Source organism: Carassius gibelio, chromosome B1 (assembly GCF_023724105.1).
Source record: "Carassius gibelio isolate Cgi1373 ecotype wild population from Czech Republic chromosome B1, carGib1.2-hapl.c, whole genome shotgun sequence".
Lineage (NCBI taxonomy): Eukaryota > Metazoa > Chordata > Actinopteri > Cypriniformes > Cyprinidae > Carassius > Carassius gibelio.
Window position 1 is genome coordinate 8,224,603 of NC_068396.1, and position 26,429 is coordinate 8,251,031.

Consider the following 26,429-nt stretch of genomic DNA (forward strand, 5'->3'; position numbering starts at 1 on the left):
AGACTTCAAGCTTTTACAATAAATAAAATGTATATAACCTTTATATATATATAATTTTTGAATGGTGCATGGATAAGTTGTGCACGCTTCATGATTTTTGTTTTATTAAATCTAAACTGAAATTAGCCACCGTGATTCATCTCTCTCCCTCTCTTCCCTATAGAGAACTCTGAACTTGTGGGTTTGGCTTGTGTGGATGGATGTTATTCAGTCGCGAGCGTCAGAGACGGTTGAGCTCCACAGCCCACCTCACCTGAACATCAACCTCTCCTTCAGGAAAACATATTGATTGAAAAAAGGAAAGAGAAGAACATGTACTTGTTTATTGTATGTCAGTTTATAAATTTAGCTACATAACATTTCTAAGATTTCAGTTGAACTGATGTATCCTGATGCGCACGACGTATCATTGGAGACGGCAAGGTGAAAACGCTGCCTGGGAATCGGTAAGTCTTTCTAATATAGTTCATTTTAAGTCCAAACCCGCTTTTCCATCATTCCTCTGAAAGGGGCATTGATAATACAGGCTACGATCTTTTATACGCCTCTCAGTTTCTTCGTTTAATTGGTGCGCCTCGTGTGCTCCTTCACGGACCATTGCTCCGGCAGTGTCCGTGAACTGGGAAGTGTGCCATAAAGTTCCCACGGACTCCAAAGTATGTTTATGCCTGGTAATAATAATGGATTCGCCATATACCTATTCGTCTCTCACAAAAAGACGATGGAGTGTGCTCGAGCGCAGGCAAGCCGTGCGTAACGAGCTCTTAACGCGCACAGTGCATTTTTCCTTAATGAACGTGACCTGACAAGTTACCTCAGAAGTCGATACGCCTTCTTTCTCTGGTGGAAATAAAACAAAATGGTCTCGCTACAGACTCTCTCTGAAAAGATCAAATATTTATACTCCGGAATGGAGAGTCGTATTATCCGGTAGTCACGTGTAAATTTGAAATAGACTAATATTTAGTGTATTTGTATTAACATATGGTGAAGTAAAAAAAAAAAAAAAGTATATATTTTTTATAAAAGCTTTACTTATAATTATTTAAAGAAATGTTTCCAGAAACACAGATTAGTTCTTTAAGTCTAATAAAAAACAGTATCATCAGTTTCATTGTATACAATCCAAATTTTGTGTAATGCATGTCCATTCTTTCTATCTATCTATCCATCTATCCATCTATCCATCTATCTATCTATCTATCTATCTATCTATCTATCTATCTATCTATCTATCTATCTATCTATCTAAAGTTTATATACTGATCAGATTCATAATGTCAAATCAAAAGTTTATATACTGATCAGATTCATAATGTCAAATCAAACCTGTGTTTTCAGGTCGTCAAACCTAAGGGCAGCTCGGTCTTTCTCTAAAATCTGACATGGCCATGTGTTAAATGGATTCCCTCAGTTTAATCAATGGCTCCTCTGGGAGCAAAGAGCTGGCCATCGGGGAGGATTCATCTGACGTGACTCTGAATCATCCGCTGTTAGAGCTGGGAGACAGCACCAAGCTTCTTGGGGTGCAGGTGATCCTGATCTTGGCATACTCTACCATCATCCTTTTGGGCGTTGTGGGGAACTCCCTGGTGATATATGTGATTTACAAGTTTAAGACACTCCGTACCGTCACCAACTTCTTCATTGCAAACCTAGCAGTTGCTGATCTGCTCGTCAACACGTTGTGTCTCCCGTTCACACTGGCTTACACTCTTCTCAAGGAATGGAAGTTTGGACAAGTGCTTTGTTTCACTCTGCCATACGCTCAAGGTCTCGCCGTCCACGTCTCTACTATTACATTAAACGTAATTGCATTGGATCGACACAGATGCATCGTTTATCACCTAGACACTAGAATGACAAAGGACACCTGCTTTCTGGTCATTGCCATCACCTGGGTGGTAAGTGCCGTTCTGGCAAGCCCACTGGCCATATTCAGGGAGTATGGAATCGTAGATCTTTCTCCAGATAACTCCATTGAGGTTTGTGGAGAGAAGTGGCCTGACAGTAGTACAGACAGCACTCTATACTCGTGAGTACCAGACATGCATATTTTAATGAACTGCATTATTACAGTTTCCTCAGGCCCTCAAGGAGACACAAATGCATGCTGTGTTTATTTATCAAATTTCACTGTCTTCCAATTGCACCCAAAGCACAAAGATCTGTATATTTTATAGATACGTATGCACATTTATGAAAATTAAAGGTTGCTATTTATGTAAACAGACATTATCTAGATTTTGACAAACTTCTGAAACATTTTCAAAGAGGATGATTACTGTGAATTATTTAGATTTAAAATCAAGATTTTTATTAAAATCTATTTTCATCTTTGAACATCTTGTTTGCACTGTAACACATAAATTACAGCTAAAATGAGTCATGGCCTTTAAAATTTTGGGGCACGATTACATATTTTATGAAAGCTTCTTTAACAATTACATAATCACACTCTTCAGCTGCACTTATGCCGTTGATGGCTGTTTTCTCTCTTCAGAATCTCCACGCTGCTGCTGCAATATGTGTTGCCTCTGGCAATCATATCGTTTGCCTACATCCGTATCTGGAGTAAACTCCGCAATCACGTCAGCCCAGTTGGTCGCAATGACAGGCATCAGCGCCGCCGCAATACCACCAAGATGTTGGTTAACATGGTGTGTACAGTTCCCAGCTTTTCTGAGCAAATATTATATCATAGTGTTCCTGTATCTTCATATTATTATAGACGTTCACATATAGACAGCAAAAAGCCTGTTAATGAAAATGATGACTAACGTTTAGTGGTTGACCATAATGGGTTTTTATAATGCCTTTTATTGCCAGTAAAAACAACAATATTGTGAAATGTTATTATAATTTAAAATAACCATTTTCTATTCAATATATATTTTAGAATGTAATTTATTCCTGTGATGCAAAGCTGAATTTTCGGCAGCCATGACTTCAGAAATCATTCTAATATGCTGATTTGGTGCTCAAGAAATTTTGTATTACTATTATCATTGCTGAAAACAGCAGTGCTGCTTAATATTATATCATTTGTTTCAGGATTCTTTGATTTATCGATCATTCAAAAGAGCATTGAAAAGTCTGTAGATCACCTTTTTTTATCAGTTTAATGCATCTTTTAATAAAAGTGTTAATATAACTTTCTGCAAAACTTTTGGAAGGTGTATACACAAAAGATAGATATATTGTTAGATGGCTAGATCAACTGATGCAGCATGCGTGCAGATGTAACATCTCATCCTGTATGTTGCAGGTCGTGGTGTTTGCGGTCAGCTGGTTGCCTTTCCACGCCTTCCAGCTCGCCATTGACATTGACCACAGCGTGTTGGACATGAAGGACTTCAGGCTTCTTTACACTGTTTTCCACATTGTGGCCATGTGCTCAACGTTTGCCAATCCACTGCTGTATGGTTGGATGAACCGGAACTACCGCAGCGCCTTTGTTGCAGTCTTCAGTTGCAAGGAACGGCTTGATTCATTGCACACCGAAGGCCAGGCTGCAACAGCGGTTCGCAGCAAACCCAAAAAGGCTTTAGAAGCCCAAGATATAGTGACGACACATCTCAATGCAACAGATGTCTGAGGTGATCTAGCTATATATATTTCTGTCTGTCTGTCTTTCTATCTGTCAAAATCAAATCTAATTGGCCTTTCTCTGGGTTTTTATGATTTAGGTGAGGATACTGAAAGGATTCCTAATGCCAGTTAGAAACTATGAAGGATTAATCATAGCAGGAACTTCATAGTGATTTGTGTGGTATCCAAATTTAAGACACTTCTTACCATCACAGATTTGCTTGTCAGATCTCTTGTCAGATCTCAGATCTGCTTGTCAACAGGATGTCTCCCATCTATGCTGGCTTGGTTAAATTAAATTGTTCTGGTGGCAGCTTCACAACAATATGACCTAGCTAAATTCTATGTTGTGAACTCTTCTCATCATCTTCATCAATGCATGTTCAACAAGATGTATAAAGTTGGCTGAATGTACTTATACTTGAATCAGGAACATTTTGCACTAATTATTTCTGGATCTTGCTTTGCGGATGCCTCTCCATTTGTAGGAAAGATGACTATGCGCAGTTTTGCTCATCATAGAAGAAGGTTCCTCATCATGAAGCAGTTTCAGATGTTACCATATGACAAATGTGTGCTCTCTTATCTTCAAGCAGCCATCACTTCTTGTGAACTGTATTGTCTCCTCCACTAAACCTTGCGGGATGTTCTGTCAGTCCGATACTTTGAAAATATTATGAATGTATTTCATCTAAAATGCATAACAAAGAATTATCAACAGAGGATTTGACGGATCAAAGTGAATTGTTCCCTGCTGGTTCACTCTTTAGAAACATAACCCTAGGAATGGTTGGCATGTGCAAATATGACAAGATAGATGTGTATGTGAAAAAAAAAACAGTAAATGGAAATGTGCTTTCTACTGTATATTGTTGTCTTCTGTAAAGCTGTCTCATTTGCAATCGCCATGCCAGATGAATGTAATTTAAAGCAAAATCAATATTGTTCTATGAAAGTGAAAAATACCAGAAACACATGATGTATATATATCACACAGAGTTATTCATCTGCCTTTGAAAATGTCACTTGTAGAATTACAGCCAGCACATTAGAGGTTTATGATGTCATATCAACATGAAAACATTGTCTTATTCCCCCATGTTCTCCAATTTCCTGAAGGAAAATCGAACACAAAGCTGCTTTAAAAAGCGATGATTCACACAAGTTACGGGTTTGCTGATGTGTTTCTATTGACATGGAAAGTAAATGCCTGTCCACTGTAGAACTAAATGACTCCTTTTAACCTAAATTGTCTGCAGGAAATGAGAATGCCACATTTAATTAGTACTCTGGGCTTCTGTGTGGATCCTGCTTGAATTTAGGATGAGAATTGGGAATTATTAGTGAAATATAACCGCACTGCACTGCGATAGTGTTGTTTTTGTAAAAGGAATATTCTGGATTCAATACATGTTCTCTCTTGCAATAGAGAATCATTTTGACCAGATCTTCAGCATATACAAACAAACAATAATACATTAATGATGGAAGTCTAAAATGCATTACATGGCATAAATGCTGAAAAGCACTGTGTATATACTTATGAATTAATGTAAAAGCCATTAACATGATATGTACAAGAAAGGTGCTGTTTACATGAAGAGTAACTCATAGGTGTTACATCTGTAATGCATAATCAAAAATTTATCGGCCGATAAAAATAGTACAATTGCTACTGTAGGGCACAAATTGGTAGCACTTTATTTTATAGTCCTGTTCCTTATGTACATACAATGTACTTATTATAGTAATTACAATAACTATGTAATAACTAGGTACTAACCCTGAACCTACCCCTAAACCTAACCCTACCCCATGTAGTTACCTTGTATTACCAGAACTTTCTTAGATAAATACACTGTAAGGACAATATAAGTACATGTAAGTACACGTACTGTAAAATAAAGTGCAACCCATAAATTTTTAACAATTTGAATTTGTTTATTGCAACAAGCAATTTGTCCACTACACCGAATGCAAGATCGCAGCTAGAACACATCTGAGCAAGATTTTTGACCAATAAGAGTTCACGGTGGACAGGGCTGACAGCATGACAAAAACATGTATTATTTATTTCTAAATTATTGTCTGTGTCAGCATCCTGCAGATACTGAAACTTTTGAACGCAGAACAAGGGAAAGATGAGTGAGTCAAAATACCAAATAATCAAGTGGTTCCTAATTATTTAGTTGATTTTTTATTTTTTTTTACACATGTTGGACAAACACACAGACAACAAAATCAACAGTCCAGCTTTTCTTCTGGGATTTCAGTTCACACATCGAAATCTATTTGTCTGTGTGAGGGTGTTACAGAAACACCTACTAGTGTTGATCAGCCAACCCTCTTTATAGATTTTAATCATTATATTTACATAAGCATTAATGCTTTTACCCAGTACATTTTGAGAAAAGACTAAAAACAGACTTTCACTCAGCAAACCATTTACAATGTAACATATAGTACTTATGAACATATATATTTGTGGATCTGTTTTTGTGAAATGTTATTCTTGTTTGTATTAAAAGATGTGTTTACATTTAAAAAACATTATGTACCAAAACTTTGGTTGAAACCAACCAAATTGTGCTGTGATACATTAAAATTATTTTTTAATGTTGTATAATTCACAATTTATTTATATATACTTGCGATGTAGCAGATGAAAGATGAAGATAAAGGTTCTTTGTAAATAAACTTCGAATCGAATCTCACAATAAAACGGAAGCTAGTTGTTTAATGCTGATTGTCCTTATCACAGGATTTAGTTTTCACATGTGCTTTAGATGACAGTTCATGTCTTTCTAATATACACAGACATCAAGCAGTCCCTCTCTAGGCCCCTCTTCCGGAAATTTGCATGAAACAACAGCCTTGCAAAAATGAAATGATCTGATTCAGTGAAACTATAAATCCTAGCTGTCACTCTGAGGCGGCTGACACACACATACCCACTTTTTACTTGTGTCTATATCCTTGTTTGCTTTTGCGCTTGTATTTCATCTGGTTATTGTACCTTGACCGACCGAAAAACCAAAGCAAAAATGTATTTTCAAATAAACTATGGGTCATCCATCATATCTGTTTATGTCACACACAATATGGGGATGACAGGCCTTTTTCTTTCAAACTCATGGTCTTTTCACAGACTCTGACTGAATTTTTAATTAATTTTTTTATTGCTTGATCCAAATCCAAATTCAATCGTACTCCCTCCCTTTCGGATCCAAATTCACAGTATGATTATTCCTCAACATGAGCATCTCAGTATGCTAGCTGCAGATGTTTACTATTGTAACTAGACAATAACTGGATAAGCAGGGGATATTATACCTACTTTAAATCAAGTATTTGTCCTTTCTGATTTATCACTTGAACTGTATACACACAGAACATCACTTGTTTCTGTCCACTGTATCTCAACGTTTTGCAAGGATTCAAACAATGTGAGCCGCTCTCCAAATAAAGTTTAGTCAGAGACAAGCAGCTATGCCTGGAAATAAATTAGAGGGATAGTTCACCCAAAAATGAAAATATGCTGTTAATTTAATCACCCTCTGGCAGAAACGGTAAAGAAGATTTTCAGCTGAATAAATGGCTCATGAGGGTTCATAAAATCCAAGTCAGAGGTCACCTTCACTTTGAGAGTAAAAAAAAAAGGCATATCAGAGAACACAAAATTAATACCTGTGGCTCCTGGCAATATATTGTGGTCTTATGAAGTGAAACGATCGGTCTGTGCAAGAAACAAAATGATTTAAATTATTATTAATTGTAATCCATAGCCTCAGGCAGAGTGAACAGTGAACAGTCCAGAGTGACATCTGTTCATGGAAGAATTGTTCTTGAGGCAGCACAGATCTACTTTTGGACAAGTTACTTTTGGACATGCACAGCATTCACTCTGACTCGAAATGAGCCAGAATATTGGCGTTTATGATCCTATGATGCTGGTTTTTGCCAGCTCATTTAGCACTCCAATTATTCCAGCAGAACACTGAACTGAGAAAACAGCTCAGACTCAGACTGAAGTTGTCACGGCCGATTGAACAGAAGACTCAAATGCAGAGGATGAGAGAACTACATTTATTAAACTTCGGCAGAGGCCACCCCCGAAGTAGAGGTGCCAGAAAACAAACATAAAGGCGTAAGGGAGCTCCAGAACACTGAACAAAGCATTAAGCAGAAATTTCTCTTATTATTAATAATTGTTCTAATTCTATTTTAACTACTATGATGCAGATTAAAAAATTTAAGGTACTGGTGCAACCAAATTTCAGAAAAAAAATTATTTTCCATCTGATTAATGTTAAAAATACAGACAGCTAATCAGAATCCACCCAAGCATTTAAAGTAGCAAACAACAAATCTGTAGCACACACTTATGATACACAGACTGTTATGGTCCGCTGGTGTTGATGCTAACATATCCTAGTCATCTTCATAGTTATCGGACAAAACTGAAGTACACTGGGAGGGATTCACTGGTGCAGGTAACACAGAAAAAGAGTGCACATTGTTTATTTATATATATACTTCTAATGTAACAAGACAAAGCTGGTTAGAAATCTGCAAACTTATCCATTAAGTTCTAGGCTACATTTTCTTGGAACTGCAAAAAATGACAACAGTCTCATTTTTGAATGAGCTGTTCTATTACTATTGTTATGGAACTAGAGGAATATCTGAACGTTGAAGGATGCACTTCTGTTACTTTTTGCTGCTGCAAGGAGAGAGCAGTGTGAACTTTCTTTAGACCTTCTAATTTTGTCTTTCTCAGAAGGGCTTGGAATGACAAACTGCAAAAGCAGATGCTTTATGACTATGAGTACCCAATTTTTGAAGACCTTGTAACAGGGAGAAATTGTTTTGTTCCCTTCTCTGCTGGAAGGAGTTCTAATATACAGAGATCAGTCTCACAGTATTTGCAGCTCAGGTGATTGGCTCAAAAAATTGTTCCCAGAGTGCGCAATGTCTCTGAGAGGCAATGAATCAGAGATAACAGCGTACAAGTCGTGACCTCCTTGAACCAAGCTTGCTCTCTCTTTATCTCAATCATTTCAGACACAGAAATATCTCTCAAGATCTCCACAGAATGGTAGTTAATTTGTTTCATCAAATCAATATGGTTAAAGAATATCCATTATTACATGGCTTAAATACGATGTGCAAGATGAAGCTATAGTTGAACCAGAATTTGCTATGTATTCAGCTGTAAACTTGTTTACAGAATACATTTGCACTTGCTTAAAATATAAAATCAATGCATATGCTACAAAATAACTGGGGAAACCATAAATTAAAACTGGGCTTGTCCTCAGTTGATAAACACAGACTGAGGTGACTGACTGTGTATGTGCACAAGCACTAAAAATAATCAGACTGTAACAGTGTCATGAACTGTACAAGGTTTTAAATGGGTGTAGTTTTCTTCCTCACCACAAGGGGGTCATAGTGTGCTCCATGGGTGCTATAAAAGCTGAGGAAGTAGTAGAGTGAGACAGAGGACAGCATGGTGTGCCTTGTGTTACTTCTCTGTACTGGGAGATCATCCTTATTGAGAAACTTGGTTGTTTGCTGCTCAATTGTAAGTAATGCTTGATTGCAACTACTAAATGGTTTTCTGTATAATTTTGATGTTCATGCTTCTATGTATATGTGTCAAATATAGTTCTGAGGCAACAGTAATTGGAGGTTGTCAATCACAAAACTTAAGAATAGGATTTCCCTGAATGTTTGTATTTTTTTTTCTGTAGAAGGATTTTGGTTATGGGCTTCCTTTTCCTTATACCTCAACTCATGCTATGGGAATAATGTGGAGGTGCTATCATTGAAGAAGAGACTGATGTACCTGGGCCTATGGGACACTTCATGTTATGTGTCTGGACTTTATCACAACAATCAGTATTCTTTACAATTATAAGGGTTTCTGTGGTTTATTTTACCTTGGGTTAATGTTTGATTTCTACTACTGTTGTTTTATTTCATTTTTGTGTTTTTTTGTGTATGGTAGCAATGGAAATCTATGTAGTATAGAACTGTATTGACAAGTGTTGGTTTTGGATATGTTATGTTTGAATGAAAAGAAGAACTTAATTGGCAAACATGTTTGAGAGAAATCTTTATTGATGTAGCTGAGTGTAATATGAAGAAATACAGTTGATCCCTCCTTCTAAAAATTGTATAGCTGTTTTTTTTTTTGTTTAAGAGAAAGAGAATCAGTTATAGATGGCGCCCGAACAGGGACAAATCTGTATTCATTCTTAATTACTCTGGTATGCAGAATAAGAAATGGAAGACTTAAGTCCTGGTGAGAAGGATGAGAGCGTGCCCAATCCTGATTTTACAGCTGGCCCATTTGTGACACGTAGAGAACCTGTTAAAGAACTCATAAATACATTGAGTGAGCTGTATATTAATTCTGAAGAGGACGATTCCATTGCAGATCCAGATCCACCACCTCATTCTACAACGCCTCTACTACCTGATGAAAGGGAGGAAGCTGACTTGAACTTGTCCCTACAGGCAGTAATAGAGGAGTTAAAAGGACGGGTTGTCAGCCTGGAGAAGTGCAGTGCAGATTGTATTCAGAAGGTGAGCCAGTGCTGTTCACAAGCAGATCTTGATGTTCAGTGTAGATCCCTGGAGGAAAAGTTGGCCTATCACATCGACAGAGAGTGTGACAGAGTTAAACAAATCGTAGAACTGAGTATACAAGACTTGGGGAAGTCTATGGTCGACTGTCTAAAAAGGAGAGATCTACAGATTGATAACAAGCTAAGGTCGTGGGTACCAGTAACATCAACTCCAGTATCTATATCTGCTCCTGAGCAGTATTCGACCATAACACGTCCAGGTGTGAGGAAGACCCATGCCATTCCATCATCTCAGCATTTATTAGCCAACACTGAAACTGTACCTGCACCCACGTATCTTCCCCCTGTTAAAGTAGAGTTTCCCCATTTTGGAAGTGAGGGAGAGACTGATCCGGTGTCTTTTGTCGAGCGGTGTGAAGAATATTTGGCCATTCGACCCTTGAGTGACTCTGAAATTCTCGCTGCTCTTACTTCAGTATTGAAGGGTACGGCAAAAGATTGGTGGTTAGCAGAGAAAAGAACTGTATTGACATGGAATCAGTTTAAAGAAATATTTCTTCGCTCATTTTTAAATGACGATTATGAAGCTGAAGCTGAAAGAAGGCTGCTGGAGAGGAAACAGGGGTCTAAAGAGAGTATACGTGACTTTGCATTCCATTACAGGGCATTGTGCCTAAGATGGAAGAAGGACATGCCAGAGAGAGAAATGGTACAAGCCATATTAAGAAACTGTAATCCTCGTCTTGCCAGCTTGTTACGTGGAACAGTGAGAGATGTTAGTGAATTGGTCAGGATAGGGACCCAAATTGAGAAAGATTTTGAAGAATCCAAACGATATTGGAGCCAGGCTAATTCTGAGTTGCAGAAGAAAAAGACTCCTAATGATCGAGACCCTGTCCATAAATTGACCCATGCTAACACTCGTGTAGTTCAGTCTGTTTCAATTCCAAGTCAGTCTGAATTGAAAATGGTGACTTTACCCATATTACTAAGAGGTCGATATTTTCAGGCAATGGTAGATACTGGGAGCACCCTCTCTCTAATTCAAGAGTCCTGCTGGAATCAGCTTAAAGGACAGGAGCAGTGGAACCCAAGCAAAGGACAGACATTCATGTTAGCCAATGGGCAAATGCATGCTTCCATAGGCATGTCAAACTGGGAATGTGAGCTGCAAGGACAAAAGCTAAAGTTAATGTTGTATGTGTTAAGAGATTCAGATCTGACAGTACCAATAATTCTGGGAATGGATTTCTTAACTTCAGCTGGGATTATGCTGGATTTCCGGAGGGCCCAGTATGGCATAATATCTCAAGAGGAAAACGAGAGCGAGAAGTTTCCCCTTTTGCCAGCCAAATCTCTTTCCGACTCCTTGGTGTCCTTTTACCTGGCTTTGTCTAATGAAGAAGTAACATCAAAAGTCCCAAGGGATGTTCAACAGCTAGCTCTCCAAGCAGATACCACCTCAGAGTTCCAGAATCACTTAGAGAAGTTGATGAGTGAATGGCCTATGGTTTGCACAAATGTGGTAGGACACTCTTCTGTAATCAAGCACTGCATCAACACTATAGATGAAATTCCTATCCGTAGGAGAGCCTACCGTGTATCTATGGAGAAACAACGATTCATTGACAAAGAGATAAAGGAGATGTTAGCCAATAATATAATTCGACCTTCCAACTCCCCATGGGCTTCTCCTGTTGTTATTGTTCCCAAGAAGGATGGTGGATCTAGGTTTTGTGTAGATTTTCGTGGATTGAACTCAAAAACTCATTTGGATGCTTATCCGATGCCCCAAATCCAGGACATTGTGGGATCTTTACATGGAGCAAGAATATTCAGTACATTAGATCTGAAAAGTGGATACTGGCAGGTGGAGCTGGAGCCAGAAAGTATACGTAAAACTGCTTTTGTGACATCTTCAGGGCTATTTGAGTTTTTACGTCTACCTTTTGGCCTCAAAAATGCTGCAGCCTCCTTTCAGCGTTTAATGGAATGTGCACTGCGCAAAATCAAGGGAAAGTGCTGTTTTGTATATATAGATGATATTGTGGTATACTCAAAGGATGAGAATGAACACCTGCTACACCTCGGACAAGTATTCCGCTGCCTCCATCAAGCTGGTCTGACGTTAAATCTTAAAAAGTGTAACCTGATGAAAAAGTCTCTTACTTTTCTGGGCCATGTGATCTCAGGCGAAGGCATTAAGACTGATCCTGCTAAGATCGTATCAGTAAGTCAGTTTCCTGTGCCTCAGTCTCTGAAGGATGTGCAACGGTTTTTAGGACTTGCTGGGTGGTATCATCGATTTGTACCCCGATTTTCAGAAAAAGCGGCCCCTCTACATGCTTTAAAAAGGAAGGGAGCCACTTGGGCTTGGACAGAATCTTGTCAAGAGGCATTTGAAATAATTAAGAATGATCTAACTCAAACCCCTGTCCTGATTTCCCCAGACTTTACCAAGCAATTTAAGGTCCAGACAGATGCCAGTGAGAAAGGGCTGGGAGCAGTTTTGACTCAGGACATAGAAGGAGAGGAACACGTTATAGCTTATGCTTCTCGTTTACTTCAGGGGGCTGAAAGAGCATACTCTGTATCTGAGAAAGAGTGCTGTGCTGTTTTGTGGGCTGTGGAGAAGTGGCGACCCTACTTGGAAGGTACACCATTTGAAGTTATAACTGATCACGCAGCGTTGACTTGGGTTTTTAATCACCCCAAACCATCATCAAGATTGACCCGTTGGGCTATACGGCTGCAGGAGTTCGAATTTACAGTTCGATATCGCAAAGGTCAATGCAATGTGGTCCCGGATACATTATCCCGAAGTCTGGAAGATAAAGCGATGGTGAACATGGTACGGCAGGTGAGGTCTGCAAGTTCACTAGTAACACCCTCAAGTCTACCTGTGGATTGGGAGGAAATTGCCAAAGCGCAGCAAGAGGATACTGAAATAAAGGAACTAGTTGATAAGACATGCACTCAAGCAGATATCGATCCATTAAGAATCCATTATGTGGTAAAGAATGGCTTTTTATTCCGCAGTGTCCCTGATGGACAGAAAGGTCAGAAATTTCAGTTGGTGGTACCAGAATGTTTACGTGAAGACTTCTTGAAATACGCCCATGACAGTCCTTTGAGTGGTCACTTTGGTCGGCTCAAAACCCTTTTGAGATTGTTGGATATGGTGTATTGGCCCAGTTTACGCTCGGATGTTTGGAAGCACTGTAAAGAGTGTCAAGTGTGCCAAATGTATAAACCCTCTATATCCAAGTTGTCTGGTTACTTGCAGAACACCCCAGTGGTGGAGCCAGGATATATGCTTGGAGTTGACCTGATGGGACCATTTCCTAAAAGTCCAAGGCAAAACGAGTATCTTTTGGTGGTAGTAGACTACTGCTCAAAATGGGTTGAGTTGTTTCCTCTTCGTGTAGCTAAAGCGCCACAAATAGCTCATATCCTGGTAAATGAGATTTTTACTCGATGGGGTACTCCACTCTATTTGGTTTCTGATAGAGGTGCACAGTTTACCTCGCACCTCTTGAATTTAGTATGCAAGCAATGGGGGGTAACCCAAAAACTTACCACTGCCAGTCATCCTCAAACTAATCTCACAGAGCGTATTAACCGTACGCTTAAAACTATGATAGCCTCCTACGTAAATGAACATCATCGTCATTGGGATCGATGGTTTGCGGAATTCCGATTTGCCATTAATACAGCCTGGCAAGAAAGCACTAGATTTACACCTGCCGAAATCGCTTTAGGGCGAAAACTGAAAGGACCAGTAGAGCGAGCCCTGTCAAGTCCACCTGACCCCAGTAACCCTGCTTATGCAGTACTGGAACGGTATGAGAACCTACTGAAGTCGGTGAGAGAGAATGTGGAGCAAGCTCAAAGGAAGCAAAGGCATTATTATAACCTTCGGAGAAAACCTGCTAAGTATCAAGTTGGGGAGCTGGTATGGGTGCGCACTCATCCCTTGTCACGGGCCAGTGAAGGTTTCATGTCAAAACTAGCTGCCAAGTGGAAAGGTCCAGCCAAAATTCTAAAGTGTTTGGGTCCAGTTAATTGTTCTGTTGCATTCTTGGATTACCCTGACCATCCAGACACGTTTCATGTACAGAATCTGAAGCCTTTCCATGGTTATGTTAAGCCTTCCAATGAGGGGAAGGGTATGTAACAGTGTCATGAACTGTACAAGGTTTTAAATGGGTGTAGTTTTCTTCCTCACCACAAGGGGGTCATAGTGTGCTCCATGGGTGCTATAAAAGCTGAGGAAGTAGTAGAGTGAGACAGAGGACAGCATGGTGTGCCTTGTGTTACTTCTCTGTACTGGGAGATCATCCTTATTGAGAAACTTGGTTGTTTGCTGCTCAATTGTAAGTAATGCTTGATTGCAACTACTAAATGGTTTTCTGTATAATTTTGATGTTCATGCTTCTATGTATATGTGTCAAATATAGTTCTGAGGCAACAGTAATTGGAGGTTGTCAATCACAAAACTTAAGAATAGGATTTCCCTGAATGTTTGTATTTTTTTTTCTGTAGAAGGATTTTGGTTATGGGCTTCCTTTTCCTTATACCTCAACTCATGCTATGGGAATAATGTGGAGGTGCTATCATTGAAGAAGAGACTGATGTACCTGGGCCTATGGGACACTTCATGTTATGTGTCTGGACTTTATCACAACAATCAGTATTCTTTACAATTATAAGGGTTTCTGTGGTTTATTTTACCTTGGGTTAATGTTTGATTTCTACTACTGTTGTTTTATTTCATTTTTGTGTTTTTTTGTGTATGGTAGCAATGGAAATCTATGTAGTATAGAACTGTATTGACAAGTGTTGGTTTTGGATATGTTATGTTTGAATGAAAAGAAGAACTTAATTGGCAAACATGTTTGAGAGAAATCTTTATTGATGTAGCTGAGTGTAATATGAAGAAATACAGTTGATCCCTCCTTCTAAAAATTGTATAGCTGTTTTTTTTTTGTTTAAGAGAAAGAGAATCAGTTATAAGACTTTCAGCAGAATTTAATAAGACATAACAGCTAACCTTTGAATTGGAATGAACCAGTTATTGATTGTCAGCGAAATGATAAAAAGACTGCTGTTTGATTTTTGTTAGTCTTAATCAATGTTTTCAGCATCTGTGTTGTTCGGTTATAATTGCTATTACATTGTGAGACTTGAATTTATAATGACCTATACTGACAATTTATCAGTTTAATTAGTTAATTCTTCCAGTTTAAATACAGGAGAATTAGACATAATCAAATTAACTTGGTGATTTAACAGAATTTCTCTGCTGCCTCTCTGAATGCTGGAAGGTGAACGTTTTTTTTTTTTTTTTTTATGAACAGACAGATTTAATAAAGTCTGATTGATGTATTTAATCACGACTAAAGAATAATGAAATCCACATTGACTGATGAATGAATTTAATTACTAAAGATTAATTTCGTATCTCTGCTCAATTCATAACTCAAACAATGGTGGTAATATGAGCTTAGTTCAGTTTCAAGATGTTTAAGAACCTCAGGCAAACCAGAAGGAAGAAAAGAAATGCAGAAAATATCTAGTATTGATTACATTTGAAAGTATAATTTCCTTGTTTACCATGATGACATGTTCCTGGATCGACATCCTTGTTATGGCTTAAACAGCGATCTTATCAACAGATTATTTCCTCCTGATTTACAGGGCTGAGGTTAAAAATTAGGTTTGGATTTGTTCGTCTGAAATATTGTTTCAGGACCAACAGAAGATGTTAGAAGACCCTGACTCATTTGTTTCTGCCCAGTAAGACGCCTTTTAAGGAAGCACGCATTCTTTCATCTCTAAACAGGCGAATCACAAACTTCAAACAATTGTACAGTGGACAGATGGTCTCCTTCCTCATGAAATATGACGATTTCCCTCAGTTCTGTGGCGAGAACAAGAATGTGCCTGCACAACCTCCAAAACAAAACCATTTTTCCAAAACAGAGGTTTTATTTATATGCACAAAGGACATGGTGTAGCTCATTGTTTACAGCTGAAGATTCATCACCAGTAGCAGATAAATCAGAGATTCTGGCCTCACCAGACATTGATAGGCTGGAGGTCAGACAATCCACAAGCTATTACGCACAGTTTTGTGTAAAATATCCAGGGAGGGAGATGGGGGTGATCTACAACCACTGCAGAAGTCTGCAGGGGTTCATAAATCAGCCTGCTGATAAAATGACTACATAAACCGAAGCCATGGATTTGCGTAGTGTTAAATGTAATTTACTCAAGTTGGAGACTTCCCTGGATCAACATCCTTGTTGGTTATGAAACAGCATTCCCATCAACCAACTGGATTTTTTAGTTAAGTTTACGGTTAGGGCTAATTTTAAGTATGGTTTATAGTTAGGGTTAAGATACAAATTGCACAAAATGATACTCTCTGAATTCATTTGAAAACATAATCACTTAACAACTATTAAAAAGTACATAATGTGTGCATTATGAACATAATCCAGGCATATTACATTTGTCTTTGTCAAGTGATCTACCAGCTTCAAAGTGGCGTTTTCACCTTTGAGGATTTTTGACAATTCCACACCATAATCTAATTTAATCTGAAGGCCTTAAACACTCTCAAAAAGGGTATTTAAATGTTTTTTATGCTAAACGAGCTTTTAAGCAGTGGATTTATTACCATCTGAAGATATTCTTGGACTCAGCGTGTCACATTAATCACAGGATAATGCTAATGCTGAAATTTTCAATCCAGAGGGTATTAGATGTTTATTTCTCAGCCAGCATTTTTTCTCAGGCTAGTTTGGTTAGTTGGGATACATTAGATCACATTTTGATGAGCATATCCTTCAGAAATTAGAGGATTTTGCAGGACACTGTCAGCATAACTCAGGCTCAGAATCTCTGGCTATATTTGCCATCAAGCTATAAATCACAATTTGAAATGGTTTAAGACGAACAAAGATGACACAATCAAGAATCGGATTTTTCTGTCTGTCTGCGCTGTAAAAGAAATCCATCTGTTCTTAGCACTAATGTGATTAATTTGTGATTAAAAGTGGAGCCATGCCAACTTCCTGTTACAAATATAATGCCCTGCGGTGGTGTTGTTACATTTCCCATAGAGAGAAAGAGAGAAGCAGCGAGAGAGGAAACCTTATCACAAAAACAAAAGGTTTAATGGTCAGTTTATATGGACAACATTCTAATATATCATTGAAATGAAAGTCCAAACCCCTTTTTTTTTGACTGCCACCAGGTCACTTTGAGCTGTCTCACTCGAAGAATCATACTTCCCTGAAAATGTAAATGCAAACCTCATTGATTCCATCAGAGGGGGTGAAAATGACTTCCGCCGCCAGAAATATGGCAATTTTTTGATTGGTTTTACATGAGCAATGAACCCTGTAAATGTTATAGATGACTGTGCACTATAATCTTTGCCAAGCAGCCGCAGGCAAGCCGAACTCTGCTGCACTCATCAACGCTACAGTACATGTCTCTCTGCAAAGGAATTATCTGTGATAACAGGAAAAATGGTGGCAGTTAGCCACCATGGACCTTACCGGATCACAACAAAAGCAAGTCATGTTTTTATATATATATATATATATATATATATATATATATATATATATATATATATATATATAGGATCAGGTGAGAGAGAGAGAAAAAAAGAGAAGTAGACATTTACATTTTCTAAAGAGAATGAGTTGCACATCCTGTTGTGAATCTTCAGTTCACCATACCCCAAACGTGCTACTGGACTGAAGTCTGGTGACTGTGGAGCCCATTTGATAATTCTGAACGTACTGTCATGTCATGAGATGATTTGAGCTTTGTGACATGGCATGTTATCCTGCTGGAAGTAGCCATCACTCAGGTAGGTTGTGGCTTTTAACTGATGCTCCATTTCTTACTAAAGGGCCCAAGGTGCAGGATGGATCCATGATTTCATGTTGTTTATGCCCAATTCTGACCCTACCATCTAAATATTGCTGCAGAAATCAAGATTCATCAGACCAGGCTAGCTTTTTCCAATCTAATATTATATATATTGGATATTTTCTTTTTTCAGTATTTTGAATAGAGTTGGATATGTGTGAAAATCCTAGTAGATCAACAGTTTCTGAAATACTCCGATCATCCCATATGAATTCACATACACAGAGATGGGTTGATTACTTACAAACTGTAGTCCATTACTAATTCCTAATTACATGGCCAAAATTGTAGTTAGTAATGTAATCCGTTACGTTGCACATTACACATTGATTACTTTTAGATTACTTTTATTTGTTGCACTGCATGCCATGTGAACATTAACCAGAGACCCATGAACCTGCAAATTTTATAATTAATTATTAAAATACTTATTTTAAAATCAAAGTGGTACTTCAGGTAACTAGATTATATGAAAGAGGTTTAGATGATAAACAAGTCTGGGAATGCCTGCATTACATAGTCTATAAATAATACATTTGTGTCATGATTCTGCCCTCGTGTCCTTGATTTTTCCTAGTCTTGAGGCAGGATCATGACAGACCCATGTTTTGTGTACAAGCACATGGCCTTGCCTTTGGGCCATGTGCTTGTGTTGTCTCGTTCCCTTGCCCCGCCCCCCTTGTTAACCTAGTCGTGTCTTGATTGTCCCATCTGTGCCACCTGTCGTGACTTGATTGTTTCCCCTATTTAGGTCTCCAAGTGTGCTCTGTCTTGCGTCGGTTCATTGTGATTTGTGTACCTCATATGTGTTCATCATTCGTGATTGTACCTTGTCCTTGAAACTCCTCGAAGTCTTTTGTCCTGCAGTGAGTGTTTGTTAGTAGTTAGTGTTCAGTCTTTGTTTACCTTGTTTTTTGTGTTTTGGAGAATTATTTAGTGTTTACCCTAGCCCTTGTTTTCCCCCTCGTGGGTTTTTGTTTTCCCTTCTGTATAATAAATCCTGTGTTGAGTTACTTCCTGTCTGCACCTGAGTTCCTCCCTACCAAAACCGTGACAGAATGAACCGACCACGAAGGAACTCAGCAGACAGGAGGCAATGCTGGATGGCATCAGCCAGCCAGCGAGATTGTTTTGAGGGCTCTCGCCTTGTGGTGTTCCGGGGGACCAGGGGAGGTCGTTCCGGAGCGAGCGGGCGAGAGGAGGAGCCCCAGAGGTCCCCTCCACCTACCCAGCTGCCAACGATCCCTGAGGGTCGTGTCCTGGCCGTGGCAACCCTGGGGGATCAGGCAAGCCCCTCCCAGAGTCCTGTGGTGCCCTCCACAGCCAGCAGTCTCCCCATGAAACGAGGGAGACTGTTTTCATGGGAGTCAACTTCTGAGTCTTCGGCGTCCGAGACTGCCCTGCCCGAGACCAAACTCCCCCAACCCGCCTCTGACCCAGCTGTGGCCTCTGCACTGCGCCCAAGGAGGAAGAGGAGGAAGAGGGGGCCTGCCGGTCCTGTGACCCTGTCTCCTCCCGTGCCAGCAGCGGAGAGCGCTGGCGTGCCCGACCCAGCAGCGGTGAGCGTGCCCGAGCCAGCAGCGGAGAGCGCTGGCGTGCCCGACCCAGCAGCGGTGAGCGTGCCCGTGCCAGCAGCGGTGAGAGCTGGCGTGCCCGTGCCAGCAGCGGTGAGCGCTGGCGTGCCCGTGCCTGCAGCGGAGAGAGCTGGCGTGCCCGAGCCAGCAGCGGTGAGCGCTGGCGTGCCCGAGCCAGCAGCGGTGAGCGTGTCCAAGCCGGCAAAGAAGAGGGCAGTATGCAAGTCGGCAGTCGTGAGAGCGCAGGAGAGTGCCGCGGCCAACTCTGCAGCAAAGACTTTAGTTCAGTGTGTCTCATCTCGTAAGGAGATGCCAATTGTCTTAGCGGCTAAAGCCTTTTCAGATTATTTGTCTAGTCTTGTCCGTATCCTAGAAGTCCCCGTCAGTCCTGTCTTGTCCTCAGACCCTGTCCCCAGAAATCCCGAGTGTCCCGTAGATGTCGCCTCCCCGTGTCCCGTGAGTGTTGCCCCGTGTCCTGCTGATGTAGTCATGTATCCTGTTGATGTGGCCCCGTGTCCCGTAGATGTCCCGTGTCCAGTAGATGTTGTCCCCCCGTGTCCAGTAGATGTTGTATCCCTGTGTCCTGTCGTCTCCCCGTGCCCTGTAGATGTTGTCTCCCCGTGCCCTGTTGATGTAGTCGCCCCTCGTCCTGTTGATGTAGTCGCCCCTCGTCCTGTTGATGTTGCCCCGCGTCCCGTAAGTGTTGCCCCGCGTCCTGTGTCTGCCCCTTTCAGGTCCTCTGTCAGTTGTCCAGAGACCTCTCCCCACCCCTCTCCACCCAGACCTGCCCGGACCCCTCGTCGTCATCCTTCGTCCCGTCCTCCTAAAACTCCTGCCCCACCCACTCACCCTGGTCTGTCCCCCATGAACTTTGTGGTCCCACCCCCTTCCCTGTTTGTTTTTTTTGATATGTCACCCTAACCCTGCCGTTGTGTACTCATGTTTGCCTTTGTTGTTATTTGTCATGTCTTGTTGGTTTGTGTCTGTGTCCCAGTCTGTCATGTCAGTCATGTCCCGTGTTTGATGTTCCCTTGAGGAGCGTCTGGAAGCCGCTCCTTAAGGGAGGGGTTCTGTCATGATTCAGCCCTCGTGTCCTTGATTTTTCCTAGTCTTGAGGCAGGATCATGACAGACCCATGTTTTGTGTACAAGCACATGGCCTTGCCTTTGGGCCATGTGCTTGTGTTGTCTCGTTCCCTTGCCCCGCCCCCCTTGTTAACCTAGTCGTGTCTTGATTGTCCCATCTGTGCCACCTGTCGTGACTTGATTGTTTCCCCTATTTAGGTCTCCAAGTGTGCTCTGTCTTGCGTCGGTTCATTGTGATTTGTGTACCTCATATGTGTTCATCATTCGTGATTGTACCTTGTCCTTGAAACTCCTCGAAGTCTTTTGTCCTGCAGTGAGTGTTTGTTAGTAGTTAGTGTTCAGTCTTTGTTTACCTTGTTTTTTGTGTTTTGGAGAATTATTTAGTGTTTACCCTAGCCCTTGTTTTCCCCCTCGTGGGTTTTTGTTTTCCCTTCTGTATAATAAATCCTGTGTTGAGTTACTTCCTGTCTGCACCTGAGTTCCTCCCTACCAAAACCGTGACAATTTGTGCATTAAAAACACACATTTGTGCATTTAATGTGCTTGAAAGATAAAAACCCTCCAAAGACATAATACATGCTTAAATAACCTACTGAGTGATAATTCAAACTTAAATGTATGTGTTCATGAGTAGATAATGCAATGTTGAAAGAAGTCTTGAAATGATTTTTATAAATCCAGTGGTTAACCCACAGCTGCCCAACCTTTATGTTCAACCTTATGTTAAACCGCTTTAAATGACTTTTGTTTCCCATATCAATCTACTACATAATGACAAAGCAAATAACAAGCTTTTTACATCTTTGCAAATGCATTAAAGAAAGAAAGAAAAAAAAACTTAAATGATTCCATCGCATAAGTATTCATATCTTTTATTGGGACAGTTAAAATTTAGGTCAGGGGCATTCATTTTGCTTCTAAATGTTAATATAAGGTCTAACAATCATAAATGCATATTAGAGCAAACACCTGCCTGTAGAGCTCAGAGACAGGACTGCATTAGGCCACACATCTGTGGAAGAGTTCAGGAAAAAATTCTGCTGCATTGAAGGGTCACATGCATGTAGCCTCCCATATCCATAATGGAAGATGTTTGGAGCAACCAGGACTCTTCCTAGAGCTGGCATCCTGGCCAAACTGAGCAACTGATAGAAAATGGTTTTAGTTAGTGTGGTGACCAAGAACCTGATGGTCACTCTAGTTGAGCTCCATGATCATATGTGTAGATAGAATAAGCCTACAGAAGGACAAACATTGCTGCAACACTCCACCGATCTGTGCTTTATGTGTGGCCAAACTCAATCCTCTCCTCAATGAAGACACATGAAAACACACTTGGAATCTGCAAAAAAAGCACTTAAATGACCCTCAGACTGTGAGAAACAAGATTCTCTGGTCTGATGAACCTCAATTCCAAATATCATGTTTGAAAGAAACCAGGCACTGCTCATTACCTGCAGAGTATACCATCCCAAAAGTAAAGTGTGCTGGTAGCATCCTCATGCTGTGAGGTGGCTGTTTTACAATGAAGTTGGTTGAAAGCCATGTGCGTGTCATCTATACGTAAAAGGGTGCTATATGCGTGGGAAAAAAACGCAGAAGGACGTGACAAAACGGCCTTATATGATGCCCTGAGATGAGAACGGGTTGCAACCTCAGCAGCAGGGACTGAGTGACACATCAGAGTAGAAGAAAAGCTCAGTGCATCAAAATATTGAGATAGCCTTAATGAAAACTCTGTCCAGAGTTCATCAAAAGGTTCATCTTCCAACAAGCACACAGCAAGAGTGGCTTATAAACAACTCAGTGAATGTCCCTGAGTGAGCCAGCCACAGCCTGAGCTTGAACCAAATCAAATATTTCTGGAGAAACCTGGAAATGTGTGTCTGCCACCATCCAACCTGACAGAGCTTGAGAGTTGAACAGGTGAGGTAAAGAATGGCAGATAATTGCCAAATGCATCACCCAAATATACCTGAGGCTGTAAAAAGGTGTTTTACAAAGTTGTGTCAGTTCTGTTTTTGCTTTGCTTTGCCATTGGCGTATGTAATGTGAATTTTTTTTAAAGCATGCTTAACATAATGCCGCAACATAACAAAAAAAAAAAAAAAGAAAGAAAAAAAGAAGGGGTTTGAATTATTTAGCAAGGCACTGTATGTGTATTTGTTTGTTTGTAATTTTCAGCAAAATCAAAAATTGTCAAGAAATAAAAATATTCATACCATGTAGTAAGATATTGATCATACAGTACCTGATGACATTCTTGTACAAAGATAGGTCTCAGATTCCTCCTCCTGTGTAAATCTATGGCTTTTTTGTCTTTTTTATTTTATCTGCCAAAGGAAAATTGCAAGTCTGATTGCTTAGGAAAAAATAATAGCACACTTCTGCTCAAGAAGCTGCTTGATTAGATGTATCATTCTTGTCCTCTAAAAATAGTGTGAGAATTATGTACAAAAGTTTAATACTTTAGTGTTAGGGGCTTGTTCAGTTTCCTAACCTCAGTATGAGCAAAAGTAATAGTGCTGTTTGCCTTAGTAAAGACAAAGATATATAGTGGATAATGAGCATAAAAGAAAAGGTCACTAAAGGTGAAAAATGAACGTTATACAGTGAATCTGTCAGACAAGCAATCTGCCCAGCCATTATTTGGAACTGAAGCAACACAGATTGTTACATAACAACGATACATCATTCTAATTGGGAATGAATACATGCATAAATGGAAATAAACGCATCCCAGCGGAAGGTTTGATAAGGGAGCATCAAAACAAACAGAACTGCACAGATCATTAGCTGCCAGAATCGTCACTAGATCTTTTCTTTTAATTCTCAAATGTCCTGACGTTTCTTGAGGATGGAAGTGTGTTTTATGCCACTTTCACAGTGTTGAAAATTTCCCCACAGAGGCCAATCTTGATCAGGTGGCAACAAAGTCTAATTCAAAAATCAAAAGCCACTCTAGAGATTAATTAATTGTGTATTTTAGGCTTCAAGTCAATTTGCTTTTCATCTAACTTTACACTCCCAGCAGAGCACAGTTTCCTCTCTTTGATTGTATATCATATGTTATGATGATCTCAGCAGGCCCTTTCTCTTAAAGGAGAGAAATTATACAAACCCAACCCCACGCTCCCTCAGTGTGTCGATTTAAAAAGCATTCTCTCATCCACACTTACACACACTATATATTTAAGGACACACTGATGAATGATGTGGTCTTCAGTCGAGCCATGATAGAATTTAATACCTCTTCCTGACAGAAATCATCTGCCGAGAAGTTGTGGGTGGTTGACTGCCCAGGTCTCATATATGTAACCAGCTCCATTATTTTAAATTGTTTTGACCCAAAAACGCATTTTGAAATTAAAAGCTAAATTAAAAAAGCTATTATTTTGTTCTGAACATACTGTGTTCTCTTATTGTACAATAATATACATATAATATAAAAAAAAAAAAACATTAAAATGTATTCCTTTGACGGAAAAACTGAAATTTCAGCAGGGTTATTAGTTTAGACTAAAGTTAAAACTATAACCATAAAACAAACTTTTTTTGTTTCCTAAAATTAAATGAAATAACTTTAACTGAAATAAAATATATATAAAAAACTTTAACTTATTTTGTTTCAGCAAGTTGCATGTAAATATTTTCTAAATATTTGCTGTATGTGTGTGTATTTATATGTACCTAATAAATACATATAGTACGCACACATATATTATGTAAACAAACACTTTTATTTGGGATGCGATAAATCTATCTATCTATCTATCTATCTATCTATCTATCTATATATATATATATATATATATATATATATATCTTTATCTATCTATATATATATATATATATATATATATATATATATATATATATATATATATATATATATATATTTAAGATGCTGAAAATTCAGCTTTGTCATCACAGGCATTTGAAATACACTCAAATTTTTAAATTACAATAATATCTTGCAATATTACTTTTTATTTTGATAATCCTTGGTGAGCTTTAGATACTTTTTTCCCAAAACTTTAAAAGTCTTACTGCCCATCAAACTTTTAAACAAAGTGTACTTATAATTTATATTTCAACAGCACATGCAAGTCAAGTTTAATACTTGAACTAGTGTTTTTTTTTTTTTTTTTTTTAAATCTTCAATGGGAAATTGATAGTTTATTCAATGTTTTATGCATTGTAATGAACTTTGATGCCAAAGTTAATATGTAATGAGGTGCAGGAGATTTGTTCGGCAGGTGTTGGGTTGACAGTAGAGAGAGGGGGTTGTGTGTGCAGACATGGTTTGTCAGTGCTGGGTCACTGAACGAGCACGACTGCAGCAGCCTGAAGGCAAACCACCCTTAGTCACCCTGGCAGACACACACACAATCACTCTTACGCAAACATGCTTGTGCACACACAGATTTGGATTTACAAATGTGCAAACATGCACACATGTATGTGTACACACACAGCGCTGTCGCCTGGCTGACATTCTATTCAGATAAAAAAAAATACATAATCCTCTGGCTTTGTCCTGCTGACAGAGAGTTAAGAGTTGAAGAGATACATCAGGACTCATGCTCAGTGCATCAGTGCATGCTCTCTGCTTCAAACACAACAGATATAGTAGGCTAGAACTGAATATAATATAATTTTTGTATAATTGATTTACCAAAACAGGTGCTAAACTTGGCATGCAATTAAACCATGTGGTGGTGTTTTTAAATTACATTATGTGGGAATTTAAATCTTTATTGAATTTAAAAGTTAGTACTGTTTGTTCTATTTGTCTTTATGAACTGTCACCAAAATCCTAAAGCACACACAAATGGTTGAAAATGACAATATAACAGTGTTTTTTCATTGTTTCGCTTTGGTTTTGTGTCCATTTCACACTACAAAGACAAGCAAATAATGTCTAGTAATGTTTTGTTCTCTCTATGAAAACAAAGTCAGCAAATAATGGCTGAATATTTAAGCCCTTTCCCAAAGGTCTGTACTGTGTCCAACATGAAACCACAGAAAACTTCCTGCAGAAGTAATGAAACAGCTTATACTGAGTATTAAATAAACACAGTGGCATGCGAAAGTTTGGGAAACCCTTGCAGAATCTGTGAATAATTTACACTGTTCAGAACAAACAAGGGACTCATGCACAACTATCACAAAACAGAAAGACAGTCGTGGATCATCCAGGTAACAGCACACAGTATTAAGAACTAAGGGTTCCCAAACTTTTGAATGGGGTTATTTTAATAATTTCAGCAATTTGTTGTGTTGTGGACTATATGCAAACATCTTTTATGTAAAATATCTTACTTATGACAGTAGGCTACTAAATAAACTAAATACATGCATTTAGCATGATCTCTCTTAATTTTTGAAAATTATGTATAGTATAGTATAGTATAGTATATACCAGATGTATAGTAATAATAATATGAATATTGCTTGGTATAATATTAATATTATATATAACAATATTAATTGTAAGATCCCTATGCTCCCCAATGCTGTATTTATTTAAACAAGAATAAAATGGTAAATAGCAATAATGTGAATTATATTACAATTCTTTATATATATATATATATATATATATATATATATATATATATATATAT

At 39.0% G+C, this 26,429-nt stretch overlaps 1 protein-coding gene across 1 annotated transcript; it reads left to right on the top strand.

Annotated features, from left to right (window-relative positions):
* Nucleotides 1-218: 218 nt before the first annotated feature.
* On the top strand, nucleotides 219-6,294 carry npy2rl (neuropeptide Y receptor Y2, like). Its single transcript, XM_052545067.1, has 5 exons — nucleotides 219-446; nucleotides 1,342-2,035; nucleotides 2,504-2,660; nucleotides 3,269-3,599; nucleotides 3,690-6,294. The coding sequence occupies exons 2-4, from the start codon at nucleotides 1,401-1,403 to the stop codon at nucleotides 3,596-3,598; spliced, it is 1,122 nt and encodes a 373-aa protein (XP_052401027.1). The 5' UTR covers nucleotides 219-446; nucleotides 1,342-1,400; the 3' UTR covers nucleotide 3,599; nucleotides 3,690-6,294.
* Nucleotides 6,295-26,429: the final 20,135 nt, after the last annotated feature.